Raw genomic sequence first — 20,627 nt, 5'->3', positions numbered from 1 at the left:
AGGTGTAAGTTACATCTCCTGCTAGGCTGGCCATCACCCGTTCCCCTGGAGGACACATTGAATGATCAGCTCTCCCATGGCCCTGGCCACTTCCCAACCAGTGCTACGAACGTAACAGGCAGTTTGGTCCCATGCACACCCCACACTTGTTTTTTGCCCACACCCCAGGGACTGAACCGGGGTTCTGCAGCGCTAAAAGCACAAGCTGCTGCAACTTGAGCAAAAGAACTAATCCGGGGGCTGGAACAACTCGTATCCTCTGCGGATCAGTACAGAGAGCGCCCTGTAACACACTCACAACTACTTCCCCCCTCCCACACACACTGGGGGCCTCCATATATCAGTGAAGTCCAGGCTGAATCCTGTCACAGAAATGGACCTATGGCTAGAGATAAGCACAAACCTAAACCTCCGATCCAGGTACCCCAGAACGTTCAGGGAGCTCTGATCTGAATTTTAAATCTTCACAGTTTGAGACCATCTGTCTTTACCACATCCTGTGGTAGGGAGTTCCACATGCCCTGGGAATAGTTTCTTGCTGTTTGCTCTGAATTTGCCAGCTGTTCATTTCAGCAAGGACCCCCTGGTTCTCGTACTGCAGACAGGAAGAGAGGAGGAGGGCTGGGTGCGGCAGGGGCTTCTGTTTTCCACAGACTACTGGTCTCTGACACCACACCAGGCAGGAAGCTGCCACCCAGAAAGGAGGCCTCTGCTGGGGTGAGAGAGAGGACTCACTTGACAGAAAGCAGGGGGTTTGCGGGAAATCGTAGCCACCGATGGGAGTGACTTTGAATCTGGGCCAAATATAGAAAGGGAGGTGCCTGAGCTTACATACTAGGTAAGCATGTGTTATTCCTGTCTGCGCCTGCTGGGGGCAGCAAAACACCCAGAGAAGCATGTCTGTAACCTGTATGTCCCCCAGGGACAGTTGCCTACACAGCCGGTAAGGTCTGGGTTAGACCAGCCGGTGTCCTGCTAACAAGCAGCCCGACTAGGCGCCTACGAGATAAACAGCCTTTTCCTTCGCCACCCACCGGTGGGAGGAGAGCAGTCAGACCTGCAGCCGGGGGAGATGGGAGCTTTGCATCTGAGAGGTGCTTCTTCTCAGGCTGCAAGGACCAGGCTCACAAGACACTAGCCAGGAAAGGAGATTTGTTGTGCAAGCCAGGACTGCCCCCTTATTGTCTGGAAGCTGGTGGGAAGATCTGGGCCCAGGCAGGATCTTAGAGTCGCTGGAGCCCGTGAATAAGACGGATAGGTGCAGGCCAGGTGGATGGCCTGCTTAGACTGTGCTGTTAAAACAGAGATTCTCCCTTCTGCACCTCACATTCCCCGGAGTCACTGCTGGGGACACGACCCCCGGATGTCTGTGGGGAAAGGCTAGCGGATAGAACACTAGGTGGGAACTAGCCAGGAACGGGCACTGGGGACCCCGTTCCAGATGGCAGTGTGCACAGGTGTGTGGCTCTGTGGTTTTGCCTGGGTCCCACCTCTGCTCGCTGCAGCTGGCTGAACAGGGAACGCTTGAATGAGCAGAACATTCTGAACTCTCTCCAAACCCGTTGCTATCAGTCGCTCCCCAGCGTTTCACACACAGCCAGGCAGGGCTCCCAGCACCTAGCAACGGAGGCAACTCGGTCCAGACGCCTGAAGGGAATCTTCAGCTTCTTTGCGTAACTGCATGCAGGGCTAGTCACTGGTCAGATGGTGCCATTGGCTCCCATAAGCTGGCACTGGGCAACCCAAGTTAGTGACAGCAGGGTCTACAGCAGCGTTTCTCAAACTGGGGCCCTCTAAAGGACTTGAGAGCCAGGAACTCCAGAATTTTAACCTCAGGTCTCCCACAGATTAGCTGAACGAGCCACTTCTCTCTGGGTGCCTCTGTTTTACCATCTGTAAAGTGGAGGGAATGATGCTTGCCTGCCTAGCTACATGGATTAGTTAGTTCAGACCGCAGCGTTCACAGAATACACACAGAGAAGTTAGATAACATTCCTTGCTGGCAGGTTGCAATGTAACACTACTTTATTTCTTAGCTTTCAGAACGATAACACACAAGAACCCCGAAAAATCAGAGAGAGAAACAACAGGCTGCTCCTTAAGGCAACAAGACATAGCTCACTCCACCTTGTTTTAAACTGTCTCTATCCAGCCTGGTCCGGCTGTCTGCTGACTCAGATGACCCAGATCACCTGGCTTCCCTCCAGGCGCCCTAGCCTGCAAGCAGGACCAGGAAACCCATTACACGTAAAGTGGTAGCTTGTCCTTTTTAACCACTTTCCAACACACCCCAAAGAGCCATATTAAGTATTAGCAATCTGCACTCCTACTCCTCACTGGGGCCTTTGGGTGCTACTGCAATATAAATAATAGGAGATACATGTTCACCTGCAATTCCAATTCCAAGAGATTCCAGTGCCGGGCTGCATTCCTACCCGTCTTCTGGGCTGGCCTTAAAGCCTTCTATTGACAAGTAGCATTTGCTTTTACTGACCTGGCATGCAGTGATCAGCAGAGGTGGATTAACTCTGACCTCCCCCAAAAGCCCCCTGGCTTCAGAGCTGCCATGATTGTCTCTCATCTCCACAGAGGTGTGGCCAGCCTGGAGGCTGGAAGCCATTTCTCCAAGCTCCTCTGTCTCCTGCCAAAGTCAGGGAGAAATTCACACGTGTCCAAAGGACACGTGGCTGCAGGCAGGAGTGTTGCAACGTGTGGGAAGGTTACTTGAACCAATTACAACCTGGATGCCCTACCCGGGCAGTGACACACCCAGAAGAAGGTGCTCGTGGCAGTGGGTGGCGATTTAGGTTCCAGGCATATGTGAGCTGGAAAGTTCCCTGTAAACAGCTGGCCCCATGAGGGAGCAGTTGGATTTAATACTTAGCTCTTCATCCGTAGATCTCACTGCCTGTTACAAACGAGGGTCACGATCCTCATTCCTGTTTACGGATGGGGCTAGGGAGGCACAGAGATGGGACTTACCCAGACTCACACAACAGCTCAGTGGCAGTGATGGTACAAGGATGCAGGGGACCTGGGCTCTCTCCGTGAGACCCTATCGGACCTGATTCAGTCCTCGGCAGGGGGTTCCGCCTTCCGTGTGTCACCAGAACAAAAGCCTCCATCTCTTGAAGCACAGAGAAGACACAGACATGAATCGAAATAGGAGCCGGCCGTGTCTGGCTGAGGTGCTACAGCCATCGCCGGGGTTGTACGAGCGGCGCTGGAAGATGTGGGATGAACGGCTGCAGCTGACTAGTTTTCCCACAGCACAAACAGGAAATGACAAACATCATGGCTGCACCAGTTCAGCATGTCTCAACGTCTATGTAAATTACCCACAAGCCCCTGGGCCCCCAGTCTTTGAATCGAGGTCTCAGGATTCCCAGAATGCCCTGGGCATAGCCTCTGCTCTATGGCACGCACACGCCCCAACCCAGGTTTGCTGTGTGGCTGTGTGTAAAGCCTTGCACAGGACATTTCATGCCATTGGTGTCCTGGCAAGGGCTCCCTCAAGCGTCTGTAGTGCCTGGCCATGGGGGTGGAGATCTCTTGGGGTCGGGGGGACCATTTCACCATCAGTTCTTCCGGCCATTTTTTGGACCAAAACCACATGCTAGAACATAAGATCTCTGGGAAGATTTTCAAAGGCACAAATACCAGGTACAGGCCAGGTCCTCAGAAGTATTTCGGTGCCTAACTGCCATGGAAATCAATGAGAGATAGGTGCTGAACTACTTTTGAGGATCTGTGCCTAAGCTACCAGTAGCTCTCCATAGGAGCAGGTTGGTCTAGCGGATCAAGGACCCGTATGGGCTTCAGAAGACTTGGGTTCAATTCCTATCTCAGCCACAAACCCCCTGTAGGATAAGTCACTGAATCTTTTCTGTGCCTCAGTTTCCCAGTTATACAAGGGGCATAATGCTTCCCTCGCTCACAGGGGTATTGTGGCAAATAAAATCCACTAGGGACTGTGTTGATGTGACAATGAGTTGAGGGAACTTGCACAACAGCTCGATGTCCCTTTGAAAAATAAGTCTGTGTGTGTTTAGTGCCCCCCCAAAAGCTTAGCACAGGGAGTATAACAATGTTGGATGAACCTGCTTTCCCAAGTGTTCTCTCTGAAAGCGGGTGGTGAGTGGCCAGCCAGAGACGTGATTATAAAGAACCTCTCTGTTCCCTGCTTACATTTCTTTATTCATTTTCCCCAAAGTAAATAGCATTCAATAACAATCCCTTCCCCATTAGCCCAGCATTGCACGCTGACAAGGTGGGAACATTATACTCATATTTGCCCTTTCTCGTTAGGAAGTTACAAAAAATTAGTAATGGGAAATTCTGGTAGTGTCGCTTTCACCACACCCTCGCTGGCAGCTTCTGTTGTCAGGCAGACCAAGGTTCTTCAGTGCATTTATTCTAAATTTACTCCAAGCAGTATTTGGCCCTTGGGTGCTTCTGTTATGTTCAGAGCCGATAGGAAATTTTTGCACAGCCACAGAGTTTTTGTATTTCTGACTGTAGCAGGCTGTGCCAGGTTTCTTAGTAGAGCCCACTTCATAGCTGTGGCCTGGTGTCACGCCCTCCACTCCAAGGGAACATCTCCTGATTTACATAAGCACAAGAGCAAAATCAGGCTCTTAGTTACCGGACACAGAGTCACCAAAAGATATTCAAGGATGAAGCAGTCAGTGGTGACTGGATCCAGTATTAGAAACAGGGCTGGCTTTAGGCTGATTCTCCCAATTCAGGCCCCGCACTCACGCCTAAGAGGGCCCCGCGCCCTAAGGAAGAATGCCTTTTTAATTTTCACTCCCCCGGCAGTGGTCCGGGTCTTCGACAGCATTTCGGCAGCGGCTCCTTCAGTGCCGCGGAAGACCCAGAGCAAGTAGGACCCGCCCCTGAAGTGCCGCCGAAGACCCGGACCGTCACCGAATTGGACCCCGCCGTTCCTAAAGCCGGCCCTGTCTAGAAATCCCAGGAGCACCCAGCAGTTCTGTAAGGTGGCTTGCAATGGCCTGTCATTTGGACAGGTGGGGTTGCTGGTCTCTGGTTCCCATATCACTTTGATGTGCAGAAGCCCTGGGTTTTGTACCATGCCCTTACAGCGTGCTACCTCCTTGGCCTGAGCAAAGCGGTGAGGCTCTTTGGAGACATGGGGAGGTCCCCTCACTGCTAAAAGTGTATCTTAATCAAGGCCAGGACCGCTTGTGTTGTAACTGAGTTCTCTGCCACTGTTATGGCGTAGATAAGCTTTATGGGAGCCCTGCATGCGTTCTGCACACTCAGGGTTTCCTTCACAACTGGCCTGGCGAGACACTTAGTATCTTTAAGCAGAGACACTTCAGTTCTGCAAAATTAAAAAAAAAAAGCTGATCTGTGGTGGGTGCTTAAAGCTGCATCATTCTAGGTGTGCAAATTTTTATTGCCAGTCTACTACGAGCCACTCAGATCAGCCCACAGAGAAGTATGTGTCATACATTTGCATTCATCACCTACATCAGATCTGCTTTTCCTGTGCCCAGCCCTTCAAAAGGAGGCAGCAATTTGGAGCAAGGTTGTTGGATGCCTTAGGCATCCTATAGCAATTGGCTTGCCCTTCAGCCAGGGGGGCCCTCCGGGCACTCACCCATAGTCTAACGCTAACCCTCCAACCAGCTGAGCGAGTGATGGGCATCCAGCTCCCATGCACTGAAATGATCCTGCTCAGGCTTTAAAACTGCCGTGCGTCAATAAACTCTGGACTCAAGCCCCAGGCAGCCTGGTAACGATTGCTTTGAGCCAAACCCCAGGGCCTGGCCCGAATTTCCTTAATGGAGGGTAGGGCAGAACCTACCTTGATGGTGAGGAGTTAATAGGACTTTCCCCAGCTGTAACATTTATGCATTTAAGCCAGGGGTGCCAATGACATGACAAAGCTCAGAGTGATGGGTCCACACCTCCTCTTCCTCACCCCTAGAAATGCCTAAATCACACAGGTGAGTAGCCCAGGTGGGCGCACAAGCAACCCCCGAGAGACCGCTTACCAGGGCTCCTTTGGATGCTTCAGGCCCCGTTAAACGGAGTCTGACTCTCGCTGTAAAAGGAGCCCTGCACCATTAACTAGGAGACTTAGGAATCAGGCCACGGGGCTGGCTGCCGAGTCAGCTGGCCGCACCCTGCTGTGTAAACACCTGCCAGCTGCTCAGCCCGTCCCAGCCATGTTTGCTCAGGGTGCATGAGCTGTTTGTCTTTCGGGGAATCACGGCGAAGGTGGATGGCTTTCAGCTTCCGGCGTCAGGGCAAGGCGGTCCCCCACTGCCCAGCCTGGTTTAGGGTTGGAAGTAGGATGCACAGACCCTGTGCACGCTGCACCGGCAATATGCAGAAATGATCCAGACTGGAAGGGGGCCGTTATGGGGCCCAGAGCAACAGAACCCCGTGCAGTAGGGAGAAAACTGCAAAACTCTTGCTTCCTTCCAAGGAGGTAGCCTGGTGCACTACTGTACGAGAGACCCAGACCTGATTCCCACAGCCCAAGCACTTGCTCCATGGGGCAACAGGCTAGTAGGGGACTCTACTCAGGACAGCCCCGGCTGATCAAAACCATGCTAAACACCTAGGGGACATATGGCATGCAGCCAGAGTACGGACATCAGTATCACTTGCTAGGTGTGTCCATGCATACCATCGTCTGGGCAGCCCGCGTGAGCCGTGTGCTGGGGCTCATTCACAAGCAGCATGGACATAAGGCCCTCCACTGGTCAGCATAAAGGACGGTTGCTGCCAGAGGACCACAAAGGTGGCTAAAAGCAGAGTTAAAAAATGGGGAGGCGGGGGAGGAAGAAATCCACGAGTCTCTGCCAGATTTGGGGGGTGGGGAGCTACTGGGTTGGGACAGGGGATGGACCCACATTGGTCTTGTTCCCCCAGGAGAGCAGACAGGAAGCAATATCTTCTCTTGGACCAGGATGCAATCCCATTCACGCAGGTTAGACACCTCCTGCCTCGAGTTAGTTTCCAGCAGCCGCAGGCATGGTGGTGGGTCGCAAGCAATAATCCAAGTAGTCACCAAGGTTTGAGATACAGCAAGTGTCCCACTAGACTTCATTGCTCTCGTCAGGCCACATTGTGCAGTGATCCCACCAGGTGTCCTGTTCATGGTAAGCAGGGTCAGGCCTTGTTGGGCAGCCCTCAGGGAACAGAGGTGCTGCAGGAAGCAGTTATTGAAGGTTTGTAGGACAAACACCCCAGCATGGATCTCTACTGGTGCCTTTCAGCCAAGAAATACAACTAAAAGGTCCTGACCACCCCGCTCATTAAGGATCCAACACCACTTATCTTCAAGGTTGCTTCATTATCTTGGCCAAATTCCATCTCAGGCAGCCACATACGGCTATCTACATTCCCCATCAGTCAGCAGTTTTGCTTGGAAGAGGTATCTTCTCCCCCGCCAAGTTTCCTAACCAGAACTATTCCTTAGGGCCATCACCACTGCACAGCTGCCACGTCTCACCCCATGGGTGGCTGCCTATCAGTGGTAGATTAAGTGATCTCAGAGTTAAATCTGTGGAGAAACTATAAAAAAAATGCAAAAAACCTTATTTATAGCAGAGAGCAGCTGACATATCAGCCAATAAGACTATTTATTGTTACCTGACAATACAAACATGGCAGGGGGGAAGGAGGTGGAGAGGGAAGAAGAGGGCTGGGGGAGCGAACAAAGTCAGCAGCTTTTACATAGGAGTCTATGTACATCACAGTATAAAGTCAATTAAAAAAATTAAATCCAAGTTTTAAAGCCCTCATGTGTGATCTAAAACCAGTAACCAGGAGTTTGGCTGAGAACTATATAGATTCTCCCTCCCCCCACAAATACAGCTACAAATATTTTTCTAAGCCACCATTTCACAAGACCAGAAGCAAAGTTCTAAAGAGTCTGGACTTTACAGGTGACCAGGTCACACGTTCATAAAACCCACATGAGACACTAGGTTAGAATCAAAACCCCCACCCTCTTCAAGGCCTCATTTGTCTGCATAGTCTGTCGTTTGCATCCCTGTCTCGTTGAGACACGTCGTCCTCACAATGGCCTCTGTGACAGCATACGGGTCGCAGTTGGCTGCAGGCCGGCGGTCCTCGAAGTAGCCACAGCCATCCTGGCCGACTTGGCGGGGGATACGGATGCTGGCCCCTCGGTTGGCCACGCCGGCAGAGAACTCAAAGATGCTCGAAGTCTCGTGGTGCCCGGTCAGTCGCCTGGAGTTGTCCCTGCCCCCCCTGGGGTCGTACACACAGATGTGGTAGTTGTGTCGCTTGCTTAGCTTCTCAATGGCAGCTTCAATACATCTAACCAACAAGGAGAGGAACAGTTTAAAACACGGATATGCATCATGTTGCCCAGTGGAACCCTGGGCCATGGCGGGGGCTCCCAGGCACTACCGCAATACAAGCAATAAAGAGATTGTGTTGAAAATAAGGACTCCGAGTGTGGGGTGTGAACGTGACTGAGAATCCTGCCAAATGCCATTACTCAAGCAAGACACACACGCAGGGCTTCAGGGACAGGTGGCACCTCGGTCTCGCCTGTTCTCTGTCTGGGGCACACAACTGTGGTCTTCAGAGAACCAAAATGTCTTAGTTTGACTGAAGTCACTGGGCCCAACATTGGGTATCCGGATGAAATTCAATGGCCTGTGTTATGCAACTCACACTAGATCAGGGGTGCCCAACTTACGGCCCACCAGAGCATTTCATGAAGCCTGTGACCGGTGTCAACACAACATACTAACGGACGATTCTTTAGAATTTTGTTGTTGTGCGCAAATTTTATGCATGGATTTCTTTATTTGTTTTTAAATAGGTTGTTTCTACGGATAGTATTGTCTATCTAAATAGATAAAAAAACAAGCAAAACTTAAAACACGAATCAACAAAGGGGATTTTAAATCTTATTAAAATATGTAGAATCTGTTTGACCCACACCAGGTTGTGCTTAGATTTATGTGACCATCATGTGTAATAAGGTTGGGCACCACTGCACTAGATGATCCAATGGTCCCTTTTGGCTGCAAAACTACAAAGCCAGTTTTCTGTCTGCCTCATGCGGACCCTGTGCACAGGCTGTGGGGAGGGATTTCACCCATTCTCTAGAAGCCATGTCAGAAAGCCCCTCAGAAAGGTGCTACTAACCACAATGCCCCCAGACAGGCTCATTCACTCACTTGAGACCGCCCTCCTTCCTCATGTCTTCTGTGCTGTAATTGGTGTGGCACCCAGCTCCGTTCCAGTTGCCAGTCATGGGTTTGGGGTCTAACGTGGCCACGACCCCAAAGTCTTCACAGACGCGGTGCAAGATGAACCTTGCCATCCACAGGTGATCTCCCATCTCGATGCCTTCACAAGGCCCGACCTGGAATTCCCACTAGAAGGGGAAAGACAAGCATTAACGCTAAGGTTTGGGTTTCTCCCTTAGCCATTTGCTTTTGACTCAGTCGATCATGGCAGACTCCTGCCCAGTGTTCCGGCACGCATGCCAGTGAGCTATTTATCAAGGGTTTAATCATCCGGCTCCTGCCAATGTGCCAGGCTGCTCCACCCGGGATGGCTAAAGCAGAGGCTTCCGTCATCTGATGCCTTTCAGAGGCAACTTTATAGCACCTGTAGGTATCACCCAGCCTAGCAAGGATCAAGTGCAGGACACGGAAGGAAGTGGACCAAGGAGCTTAGGAGGTCTCACTTCATTGCGGGTTAGAATCAATTCAGGGCTCGTTAAGGTGCAGGGCGGACAACACTGCAGTAAAACCCTCCACTTACCCCGAGCGGGTACAGCCAGTGTAAGATCTTCCCTCCTCCCTGCCTTGCCAATAACCCTCAGCCCTATTCCACAGACAGCAGTGATGGGGGTGAAAAAAAAACAAACCAAACAAAAACTCCAAACAACTCCTCCTGCGTGCGCCAAGACGCTAGGCCTTGTCCACATGGGAAAGTCGCACCGGTTTGACTTAAGGTGCGATTTTAAAAATGGGTGCAACCCTCTCATGTGGAATGAGGAATTAACGTGAGCTAATCTGAAACTGGAGTGTCCATTCAGGGCTGGCGCTAGTTTAAAAGTCACCTTCAGTGAAGTTGGTGCAGCTTTCTCTTGGAGACCAAGCCTTTGCTGTACGAGGTCACGCGACTCAGTGGCAAGGAGGAATCTAGTCTGCACAGTGACTTTGGAAACCCCTGCTTCCACCTTTCAGCACTTGAGACCAGGTTCTCCAGAAGAACCCAGTGCCCCTGGTTGGAGAAGGAGCTAATTTCCCCTTTCCATGTAGATTTGCTGAAGACCACAGATACTCAGGGCAGACAGCTCTCTTCGGTACTGGGCAAGAGGTCAGGTGCTGCAACTGCTGTGAGTAAGTGGAGCAGAGGGAAGCTGGAGACTGGAAGAACCAGATCCCCAGGGAGAGCACTGCAGAGCCAATGCTCGGGGCATTGCCAGGTAAGTATTCCAACTCCCCGTCCGCTTCCTGCTTCAACGAATGCTCCCTTGACAGGACAAATGAGAAATGCTCCTTCCGTACATACCTGGGAGGGCATGACCTCAGCGTTGGTGCCACATATCTTCACCCCGGCATAGATGCATGCCTTGTAGTGGGACTCGACAATATCTCGCCCGTATACCTTGTCTGCTCCAACCCCACAGTAATAAGGCCCTAGAAGGGAGACACAAGACACCACGTCACCAACCAAGGCAAGCTCAAGGGAGGAGCAGTGCCCCTTCATTTCCCATCCCACACGCTTATCTTCTAGTGTGCATTTAGGACTCTGAGACGTTCCCAGGGCTCTCCTTCCAGCACAAGAGCCCCAACAGCCACGGAGATGCCAGGGCTTCCCCAGCGCGGCTCCAGACTGAGCTGAAGGGACTTTGTCTAGGAGCGAGAGCAGTTCAATCTCCCTGGCACATCCAATTGTTGGCCTCTGCTAGGGTGCCAGGAACACGACCAACTGTTGTGTGGACACCTGTCCATCCTATGGGAAAGGTATTGAGACCAAAAGCTGCTCCAGGTGAGAGCTGTTCGGTGGACACGACCAGCAAGGGGACAGATTGGAACAGCAGTTAGGAAGGGAAAAGCTTCATAACCCATTCCCAGCACTCTGGGCCATTTAGTCTCAGGTGTTCCCCAGTATTCCCACAGTAAACTCGGATGAAGCCTCAATTTCCCCACAAACCTCATTTATACTCTAGCTATTGCATTCCTTAGTACTTCGTTCCTGCCACCCCCACACTGGGAAAGCCTCTATTTAATTGGGAGCAGTTCGTTTGTGCAGGCTCTCTGCTGGAAGAAAGGAAGTGACGAACTGCTCCATTACAATCAACTCTACCCCTAACACTAAGCCTGGCTTTTTGAGATCGTTCTGACAGCTACTGTTGCCTGTGCTTATTGCAACAAACTTGGAACCAGACGGAGTGTTAACCTGCTGCAGTTTGCTACAGGTTTCCCTCCTTCAACGGAGGTAGTTAACTCTGCAGTACAAACTCAGAGGGAAAAACAGAGATGTTGAGAATCAACCCCAGTCAGGGGGATCTTAAAGAAAAGAACAAAACCCTCTAGCGTCACTACCCTCCACACAATCCAGTCTAGGCAGCTGAACCAGTTTGTGTGCCGGGGGTGGGGGAATTTGCTGGAGTGTCCAGCCATCACAGGGCCAGTCTTTATATTAATAACCACCTGCACATTTTTTCCCCAGCCAAGTTCTTCAACCCTCGACAAACAAGTTCTAGAATGGAAAAGGTTGTGTAATCTCAGGCAGTGTCAGGAGAGTGGTACCACTGCAGGTCACGTGACCTGCAGGTCACACAATACACAGGTGTGCCACTGGTACTTAGCTGAACTTGGCACAGTGCTGCCTGTAATTTAAGTTTCAGGAAAGAGCTGCATCCATTTGCCTAGAATGCTAATTGCTAGGGTGATTCAGGGGAGAAGCCCATGGCTGGATCAACACCTTCAGAAGGAGTTCTGGCTGTCTGAAGTGAGAACAGCAGCTGAATTAAGCCAGCCAAGGTCATCCACCCAGCAGGACTACTTGGGATGGAAGAGCTTTTTTGCTAGGCTTCACTAACCCAGCAAGTGAAAACAGCCTTGGATGTAGGTCCTGCCATGAGAACTGCATTGGGGAGTGTGTGTATATATATATATAATGTGTGTGTGTGCGCGCGCGCACACACCTGCACCCACACAGAATATGAGGCTCTGCCCACATGGTTCTCGTTGCAGGATTGGAGCCCACGTCATGAACTGCGTAGGGCTTAGCACTGATCCTGTGACGATAGAGGTCAATGGGAACTGCACCTTGTGAAGTCAGTCCTTTCATCGAAGAAGAGGTGCAGGAGTTGGGTAGCACTGCGCTAGCTAGCAGGACTCTGGGAATACTAGTGGGGGGAGGACATTCAGGGGCAGGAGAGTCTAGCTCTTACCTTGTGGACCTGGGAACCCATTATCAGGCCAGCCGTATGGGTGTCCATTGATGCCTAACAGCGTGTACTCTTGCTCCATTCCAAACCATGGGTGGCTGTCCTTAACCAAGTCCATGACCTTTTTACATGTGTTCCTCAAGTTAGTTTCTGGAGAGAAGAGAAATTCCTTAATTAGACCTGAAACACATAACCTGGGGATCAGAACCCTCCAGCATTTCATTCAGCCCTTCACTTGAGGGCCTCTCTTACTGGGGAAGATACTTTTCCTTGCATGGCCCTCTATGAGAGATAGAGGGTTCTCCTCCCGCCACCCTCTCTCTGCTGGGAATCTGCAACCAATATGGTCATTATGAATTCATGACACTATTAATTTGCATGGCGACAGACTGGTCTCAAAGATAAGACTAGGATGGCCCTGGCTGTGGAAAAGTTGGGCTGAGAGGCCGATAAATCCAGACCAACACAAGATGTGTTCAACAGCGGGAAAGGGAATAAGGAAAGTAACTGGTTACACAAGGTCACCTCCTTCTATCCCTGAATAAAATGTTCTCTGCTCACCCACCATTTGCTTTAGCATTGGAGGAAGACAACAGTGCTTGATTTCAAAGGGTGTGTAATTTTATATACAAAGTGCAGATTTAACCCCCTGCCCATTAAAATTGATACAAAAAATCCATAAACATCTAAGTAGCCATATATCCCGCTGCCTCCCCCCACCCCATCACCACAGTATCTGGCCATCTGCTAAGTAGGTATGGATTTAGACCACCACCAGTGGTAGGCAAGTAGTCTTCTCATTTTACAGATGGATACAGTCCCTTAATCAGAAGGGGTCCATCTTCCCACCCTACGTACGTGTCCCCACCAAGCTTTCCTGAGCTCTCTTCCCACCTCACTGCCCCTGGGCCAGCATTCGAGCTGGCTGACAGCTTGCAGAGCTGACTGAACACCGGGCTAGTCTATCTGGCTTTCTCCCTCATGGGAGTGGCACAGAAACCCATCAGAACAGTCCTGAAGATACTGGTGGCCCAAGTGAGACCTGGAACGGAAGAATCCAGGTAAAGGGGAGAAGAAGGAAATGAAACAGATTTTCCCTGTCACAGACAATGGGAGCCTGCAGGCAAGAAGTTGCACTTTTACCTACAGTGTTCATTGAAGAGACCCAAATGCTGCTGCGACAAACCCCAGGGATTTGTAAACGACAAAGCACCAGCAACGTTTTCTTTTAAAGGTCCCACTTCAAACGTTTATAGGGTGGAGAGAAAAATGAAGAGACCCTCTAACTAAGTCAGCTGGGCACCTTCAGAGAAAAGTCAGTTCAGGGATTGGCATTCACTGGGTAAGAGGTAAGTGCCGACTACCATATTCCCCTTTGAATCTCTTTAGCTCTACCAGGATCAGGAACTTGTTCCAATAGAGGCATTTAAACAAGCTTCAGAAACTGAGACATTGTCTCCTGAAGCTCTTGCTGGGGGAGAATCTGACTCCGGTTCAACCCCAAAACGAGCCACTGCTTTAAAGATACAGTTGAGCCCCAGGCTAGCGGCTACGAATCAGCTGATTCCTTTATCTGTAGAGGATGGTTGGCTAATTTAATGAAACAAAATATTGTAACCACAGGAAATTTGTAGTGCATGACACGATACTTTTGCCAGAAAAGCGCTGCCTTCATTTATCAAGCCAAACGCCCCTTGATTCAAGTGATAAGGAAGGTCTCATATTAAACCATATTGCCTTAAACACTAACATGGATAACCTCTCTGTTTGACAGAATACAGCCAAGTGCATGGATTTAAATACCTTTTTGATTATTTTAAGCCATAAATTCAGTCATCTGAGATCACAACAGTTGCCTCTCAGAGCTGTATTATTGCTTGATAAGTGTCCCTAGCCTCTGTTTGCCTGAAGCTGGGAATGGATCACTTGATGATTACCTTATGTATGTTACAAGAACTAACTTAGAGAACCCACCAACATGAATTCACAGACTGAGCTTCAAGCCTGCACACTCCTATTAGACGGGTGTCTCAAAAAGTAGGGCAATTCTTAAAGGTAATTGACAACACAATCATTATTTTTATAAGTCCAGAAGTCAGAATTTAGACTACGATACTTCACACAAAGTGAAATGCCAGAGTCTTAGTGTTTTTACAACCAACCGACCCTATCTTGGGCCACCACACCCCTCAGACCTCCACCATCCCAGAGAAAGCTTTGCATACCAACATGTGGTCCCCACATGCAGGGGATCACCTGACCCTCCTTTGCCCTCACGGGAGCCAGGAGACTCCTCATTCACAACTACACCGCGTTCACTCTCAACAATGATCCGAGATCACTTTAGACAAGGTCAGGAATCAATCAGCTTCTCCACAATCATCCTGAACATGCAGGCCTGCTGTGCGCCTGACAGGTGACTGTACCCGGCTATCGGCCAGGATCAAGGATACAGATATCATAGGAGAGAAGATCAAATTGCTGGAAGTCAGAGAAGCAACACACGAGATGCAGATTTCCTTTCTCAAAGCCACTAGTGGAGCAAGAGGAAAGGAAGCATGGGTGGTGCGGAGCTAAGGTTCCAGGTACCTTAACCGAGCTTTGCTTAGTGGCATACTGGTTTTTATTTAAAATACACTTTAATTCCACAATCATTTCTATGTTTTTAAACCCTAACTGCCAAGTTTCTGTCTTAATGTTCAATATGCTCCATTCTAGAAATCTGGTTACAATAAGTATTCAGGGAGATTGTATATTTGGGACTACAGGTTAAAATTACTTGGTGCTGGCCTGGTCTATGAGGAGTGCGGTGACCTCTGCCGACAGATGCAAGCAGAACATTAGCTACTTTTTGACTACTCAATAGAATTCTCCTGGTCCTTCCAACACCTGCTAAGATTGGTTCCTGCAGATAACCAGCACCAGCGAGGGGGTTTTTGCATGCCTAGGCTAATTGCAAAACAGACTTATAGCTCAGTCACTGATTAGCACATGCAACTTCCCATTGACTTCAAGTGGCATGGGGGGTGCTCAGCTCTTCTGAGAACAAGGCCCTAATATTTTGATGCCGATGGCACTTAGCTGGTGTGTTTGTTTGGTAACACACTGGCTCTGGTAACAACCAGTTTAGGACAGTGCAGACAGACTGGAACCTCACCTGCATGTTTTCTGTTGTATTTCAGGACTTCACACAACACTAGCTTGTTAGGGTCCAGACAGAAGGGGTCTCGGAACATCCTGACTGGTATCAAGAACATATCGCTGTTGGAGCCTTCGGCTTGGTCTGTACTGGATCCATCGAAATTCCATTCTGGGACATCTAGGAGCAAGAGGAAAAGGACAAATCCCTAAGAATAAAAATCCCTTCATTTGATCACGTTACATGTTCAAGAATTTTAAGAAGAGAGCAATCAAGAGCCCAAGGAGGAGATACTCCGCAACATGCCACTGGAAACTGCTTCAAAAGGAAATCCAGGAAGCTTTTGACTCTCCTGTATCTAGATAAAGCCCAGTCCTGTAGCTACTACTTCCATCACTGACCATGAAGGGAACACAAATCCAGCAACAGCCATAGGTGCTAGAAAAAGGGGTGCAGCAGCACCCCCTCATTTGAAGCAGTCTCCATCATTTATAGGGTTTCGTTTTGTAGAATGGCTTTCAGCAAGCACCCCCACAATAACTCCCCTTAACCTCTTTGATGGTTCAAAGAGTAGATTTAGCCTTCAAACAGCTCACAGCATTTTTAGGGACTCATGCACCCGACAGGGTTATCATCTCCATTCCAGCCACAGAGGTGCTGCATGAACTAGAGGTTTGGCCTCCAGGCCTTTGGCTCTGTAGCTGCAGCATCTAGCCAAATCCCATTACAAACCACTTTTGATGGAATCCCATTTAAACATGCTTCTTGGAAATGTGCCCTGCTCTTAAGAGGTAAGAATACTGCCCCCTCACCATCCTACCATTGATGACAGAGAGATTATGGATAGCAAACACGATCATCCCGGAGAAGGCTGGCTAGTTACCATACCACCTTACATACATCTGCAACCCTGTTAGTTTACTTTGTATAATCCGCAGGGAAAAGAGATCTGTTCTGTGCATTATGCCACCAAATGAATCAAACAAACATACAGCAGCTCCTCATATAATGTTAGGTTTCAGAGTAACAGCCGTGCTAGTCTGTATCCGCAAAAAGAAGAACAGGAGTACTTGTGGCACCTTAGAGACTAACAAATTTATTAGAGCATAAGCTTTCGTGGACTGTAGTCCACGAAAGCTTATGCTCTAATAAATTTGTTAGTCTCTAAGGTGCCACAAGTACTCCTGTTCTTCATATAATGTTACTAGTGTTACAGGCCTTGCATCTAAAACTCTTGGCTTCTATATTTTGCTCCATGTACAGACACAAGAGGGTGACTGCTCCAAACAGCTGACAGGCCCAGCATTACCTTCTATGCACTTTGGTTCCTGGTCCATGGTCCGAGTTTTACAGCGGACTCCTTCTCCACTCCCGTCAATCCATACGTAAGTCACCAGGACCCTGCCCCCTTGGGGAAGCCTCATGTACTGGTCCCTGACCACCTTGTTCAGCTTGGAACTGTGTGACACAGACATGATGACGGATCTAGAGAACGGAGGAAAACAAAAAAGGTCCCAGTTATAGATACCCTTCCAGACCAAGGTGTACTCTAGCCATGGGGAGAGCAGGAAAACCTCTCAGCGGCTGGGGCTGACAGCCCCCACAGCTCACTCCTTCCCAGCAGGTAGATGGGAGAGCAGGCAACTTATTTCTCGTTACAGTGGTAACAGAGTCTGGGCAGATGCACAGTTTTATCATCTTGCACCATTTCCTTTCCACTGCGGAGATGGTGCTTTGGCGCCATTTCCTATTTAAATTTTGTAACTGAGGAACGATCGACCATAAAACCCAGAGCAGTTCCACCACCCGATTCAAACAAACAAAAAGCCACCCCGCCCGCCCGCCACAACTACAGCGCCTCCCTGCAGCCTTGGGACGCGTTTGCGATTAGGTCTATCGCTGCACAAAGACAGTCCTGCCCCCCAAGCGCGGCCTTTGTTAAAACAAGGCATTTACAGAGGGCGGGAAATGGACCGTCTGTATCCGGGAGAAGCGATCGAAAGCGCCACAAATCTCCGGCAGAGACCCAGCGACGGCCCTGTACGTTGTCAGGTTGGCGCAGCCACGCGGGGCTCGTCTACACACAAACGCTGGAGCGGTTTGGCTACACCGGCGTGGCCCAAGCACCCCTTCCCCAGCGCGCACGGCGTGTGCGCGGGATAAAAGGGAGCCCCGTGGGGCAGGGGAACGGGCCGGGACTCCGGACTCGTCGCATCCGCTCCACGAGCTGCGCCAGTTCAGTAGTTTCGGTTCAGCGCGATGCGCCGGAGCGGAGCTGCAGGCCCCGGAGCGCCCCAGGGGAGCGGGGGAAGAACTTTCCCGGAGAGGCTGGGGCCGGAGAGGGGCCGTTTCCCCCCGCGGGATCCCCGACCCAGCAGGGCTTGAGCCGCCGCCCGGCGCGCCGGAGCAGGGCGCAGCGTCCCGCCGGAGATCCCCGGGACCGGGACCATCCCCGCCCGGCCGGAGCACGTGGCGCCCGCGCTCCCCACTTACCGTCCCTGGCCGCGCAGGAGCCCAGCGATGCTGCTGCCGCCGCTCCCCGCCTGCAACCCGGCTGCCGCCGCCGCAGCCTCTTATAGGCGCCCCAGCCAGGCAGCGGGGCCGGGGGCAGAGTGGGGCGGCCGCTCCCCAGCTGATGCAAGAGCCGGCAGTGGGTTGGCTCCCTTCGCCCCTCCCCGCGCTCCGGGCTGGCCCCACTGCGCTCCGGGGTGGGGAGTCGCTTTGCGCTCTGTTCTCCCCCCCTCCCCGGGCACGGGCGCAGTTTGCGATTAGTCCCCGCCCAGCCTGCCGGAAGTTTGGAACAAGTTTGGTTCTTTGGTCGGGTTGTTTTCTGTTTGTTATTGTAGGGTCGCCCGGCCTGAAAGGTGGCTGGGACCATGGGTTTTTTTGTGTGTGCTTGCACATGGAGCCAGGCTGGGGGCTGCCTAGGGAGGAGAGGTGCACAGAGGGCAGGGGGTGGATTTTTGAGAAAGTTTAAGGGGGAGGGGGAGTGGAGGAAAAGGGGGTGTTTGGGGCAGCAGTTGTGACCTGTGCATGGAGTGTTGCCCAACACTCTTTTTAAAACCTCAGTTCCTGGAGTCAAGTGATATAGGAATATCAGCTTGCTTTTCAAAAATATGTTTTATTCCTTTGTGGTGCAGAGAAAAAATAAAACAACCCGACAGCAAATAAAAACACAAAATGATTTTTTTTAAAATTATTTTTAAGCCAAGCTCATGATTTTTGGGGACCTGACTCATGAATTATGGATGCATGACCTTGGCAGTACTATGGGATGTACATCCTTTCTGTAGGAGCTCGACTTTGAACATGCTTTTCAGGATCAGTTCTAGCATGGGCTGGGTCTTGAGTTGGTGGGAGCATGGGTGGACCTTATAACTAGGGAATGGCAGAAGCAGCTGGAGAAATTATTGAAGAGGTCTGCTTGAAAAGAAGTGTGCCGTTTTAAAGTTTTTTTTTTTCTTCATTTAAAAACAAAAAATACACATGAGGTTGATCTAACCAGATTCCCAGTCCCGGCACAGTGGTATAAAGCAATAGGTGACACTGCTGGATGAAATGGCACCGTTGGCCAGAGGTCTGCCCACCTATCACACCAAAACGAGATGCCCTTCACAGTAAAGTGTGTGCGGAGCAGCCCGTTTGGGTGCATGCTTTGAGCAGTACCGAAATGGCTAAGAACACTGACATTGAGCATCGATCAATCAAGAAGAAAGACCTGTGGCAGCAAGTCTCAGAGCCCATGTTTTAGTGCTAAATATAGCCATGGAGGTGTTCCCTTCAGGCTCAGAGACCCATCCCCCTCACTGGTTTTCAGAGCCCAAGTGAGACCATCCACCCGATTTTTAATGCCCTAGCTCAAGCCCAAGTCAGCAGGTCTAGGCTCTGAGACTTGCTGCCGTAGGGCTTTTTTTTTTTTTTTTTTTTTGCAGTGTGGACAACACTATTAAGGCTTCTGCGTCATGACTGATACAAATGGGGAAGTTCACATCTTCTTTGGGCTACTGTTTCAGGCTGGCGGCAGACATACGTTCGGGTAACAGTCTGAAGGCTAACTTTAGAATCAAAGGCACCAGGGACAATTTTTGTTTAAAAAACACAACAAAAACTTAAGAGCAGACTGGAGTAAAAGAGTGACAGCTGTTAGGGAAAAGTACTGGTTAGCAGAGGACTGCCAACTTGCCATCTTCACCCTGAAGCATATGGGCATTTATAAGTGAAAACCAGACACAGTTCAGGCCCCATGCATAGAATAAAACCAAGGGCTTGTTGTCACACACAAGTTAAGCATTGGTTTAATTTCAGCACGTTCACAAACCAATTTAGCTGAACAGGCTTGTAGCAGGAACAGGTGACCAGCTAGCCTCGTGGTTAGCTCACAGCCTTACAGGTTCTGCCAGTCTAGTCCTCCCAGGGAGGCCCCAGCTGTGGCCTCAATTACTGCCATGCTCTGAATGCTCTCTCACAGTTCATCACTATAAAGGCGCAAGGGGGGGGGCAAAGTAGGGGGACCCAGGCCCACGCACTTCACCTCATGCTGAACCAGGAGTGTCTCAACGTCTCCAGCTCAGTTACTGAGCAACCCCAAATTACCCCCAGATCACGTGCTACTGAGTCTGGAGTGCCTCTGTCTGGGGCACAGTCACTGGCTTAGCAGACTCTCCTCACTCTTAATGTCTGTTCAGTCAGTCAGTTTCTCTCTGAGCGTTCAGCTCCCAAAGAAGAGAGGGAATCCAAGTCCCTGATGCTAGAGAAGCCCTCACAAAGCAGTTGCCGCTCTCAGCATCTGCCACATACAGCTCATTCCTCCTCTCACCTGTGGTACCAGTGTCTTTTTAAAGCTGTTCCTCCACTGGGAACAGGCCCCGGACCTGTTGAGGGGTAAGGCCTCCCTAGCCCAGGATTGGTCTACTCCCCATCCTCATTCAATGTGGGGCCTGCAGACCCCATCCCAAGGGGCAACCCATGTGTAAATGATTATTTCAGTAGACGAGTGGCTTACTGCAGTTTAGCTTCAATCAATTCCTAAATCGACTGAAGTTAGACAGATAA

General features: G+C 50.4%; 1 protein-coding gene across 4 annotated transcripts in view; it reads right to left on the bottom strand.

The window, feature by feature from the left end:
- Positions 1–7,580: 7,580 nt before the first annotated feature.
- The window catches only part of LOC101945891 (glutamine synthetase), a 29,090-nt gene continuing 16,043 nt past the window's right edge, over positions 7,581–20,627 (bottom strand). For 2 of the 4 annotated variants that reach the window (XM_024110875.3, XM_065572525.1), the window contains exons 2-7: positions 16,885–17,060; positions 15,594–15,755; positions 12,440–12,586; positions 10,549–10,676; positions 9,201–9,400; positions 7,581–8,325 (exon numbers count right to left, since the gene is read on the bottom strand). In XM_024110875.3, the coding sequence (XP_023966643.1) occupies positions 8,004–8,325; positions 9,201–9,400; positions 10,549–10,676; positions 12,440–12,586; positions 15,594–15,755; positions 16,885–17,060 (1,135 nt within the window). In that variant the 3' untranslated portion in view covers positions 7,581–8,003. Of the gene's footprint in view, positions 8,326–9,200; positions 9,401–10,548; positions 10,677–12,439; positions 12,587–15,593; positions 15,756–16,884; positions 17,061–17,531; positions 17,673–18,068; positions 18,211–20,627 lie in introns of those variants that run through there. The other 2 variants (XM_005309134.5, XM_065572526.1) reach the window with 2 other exon arrangements.

This window comes from Chrysemys picta, chromosome 18 (genome assembly GCF_011386835.1).
Source record: "Chrysemys picta bellii isolate R12L10 chromosome 18, ASM1138683v2, whole genome shotgun sequence".
In the NCBI taxonomy this organism is placed as follows: Eukaryota; Metazoa; Chordata; order Testudines; family Emydidae; genus Chrysemys; species Chrysemys picta.
The sequence above is the reverse complement of the archived record's forward strand: the minus strand, read 5'-3'. Positions and strand labels throughout refer to the sequence as shown.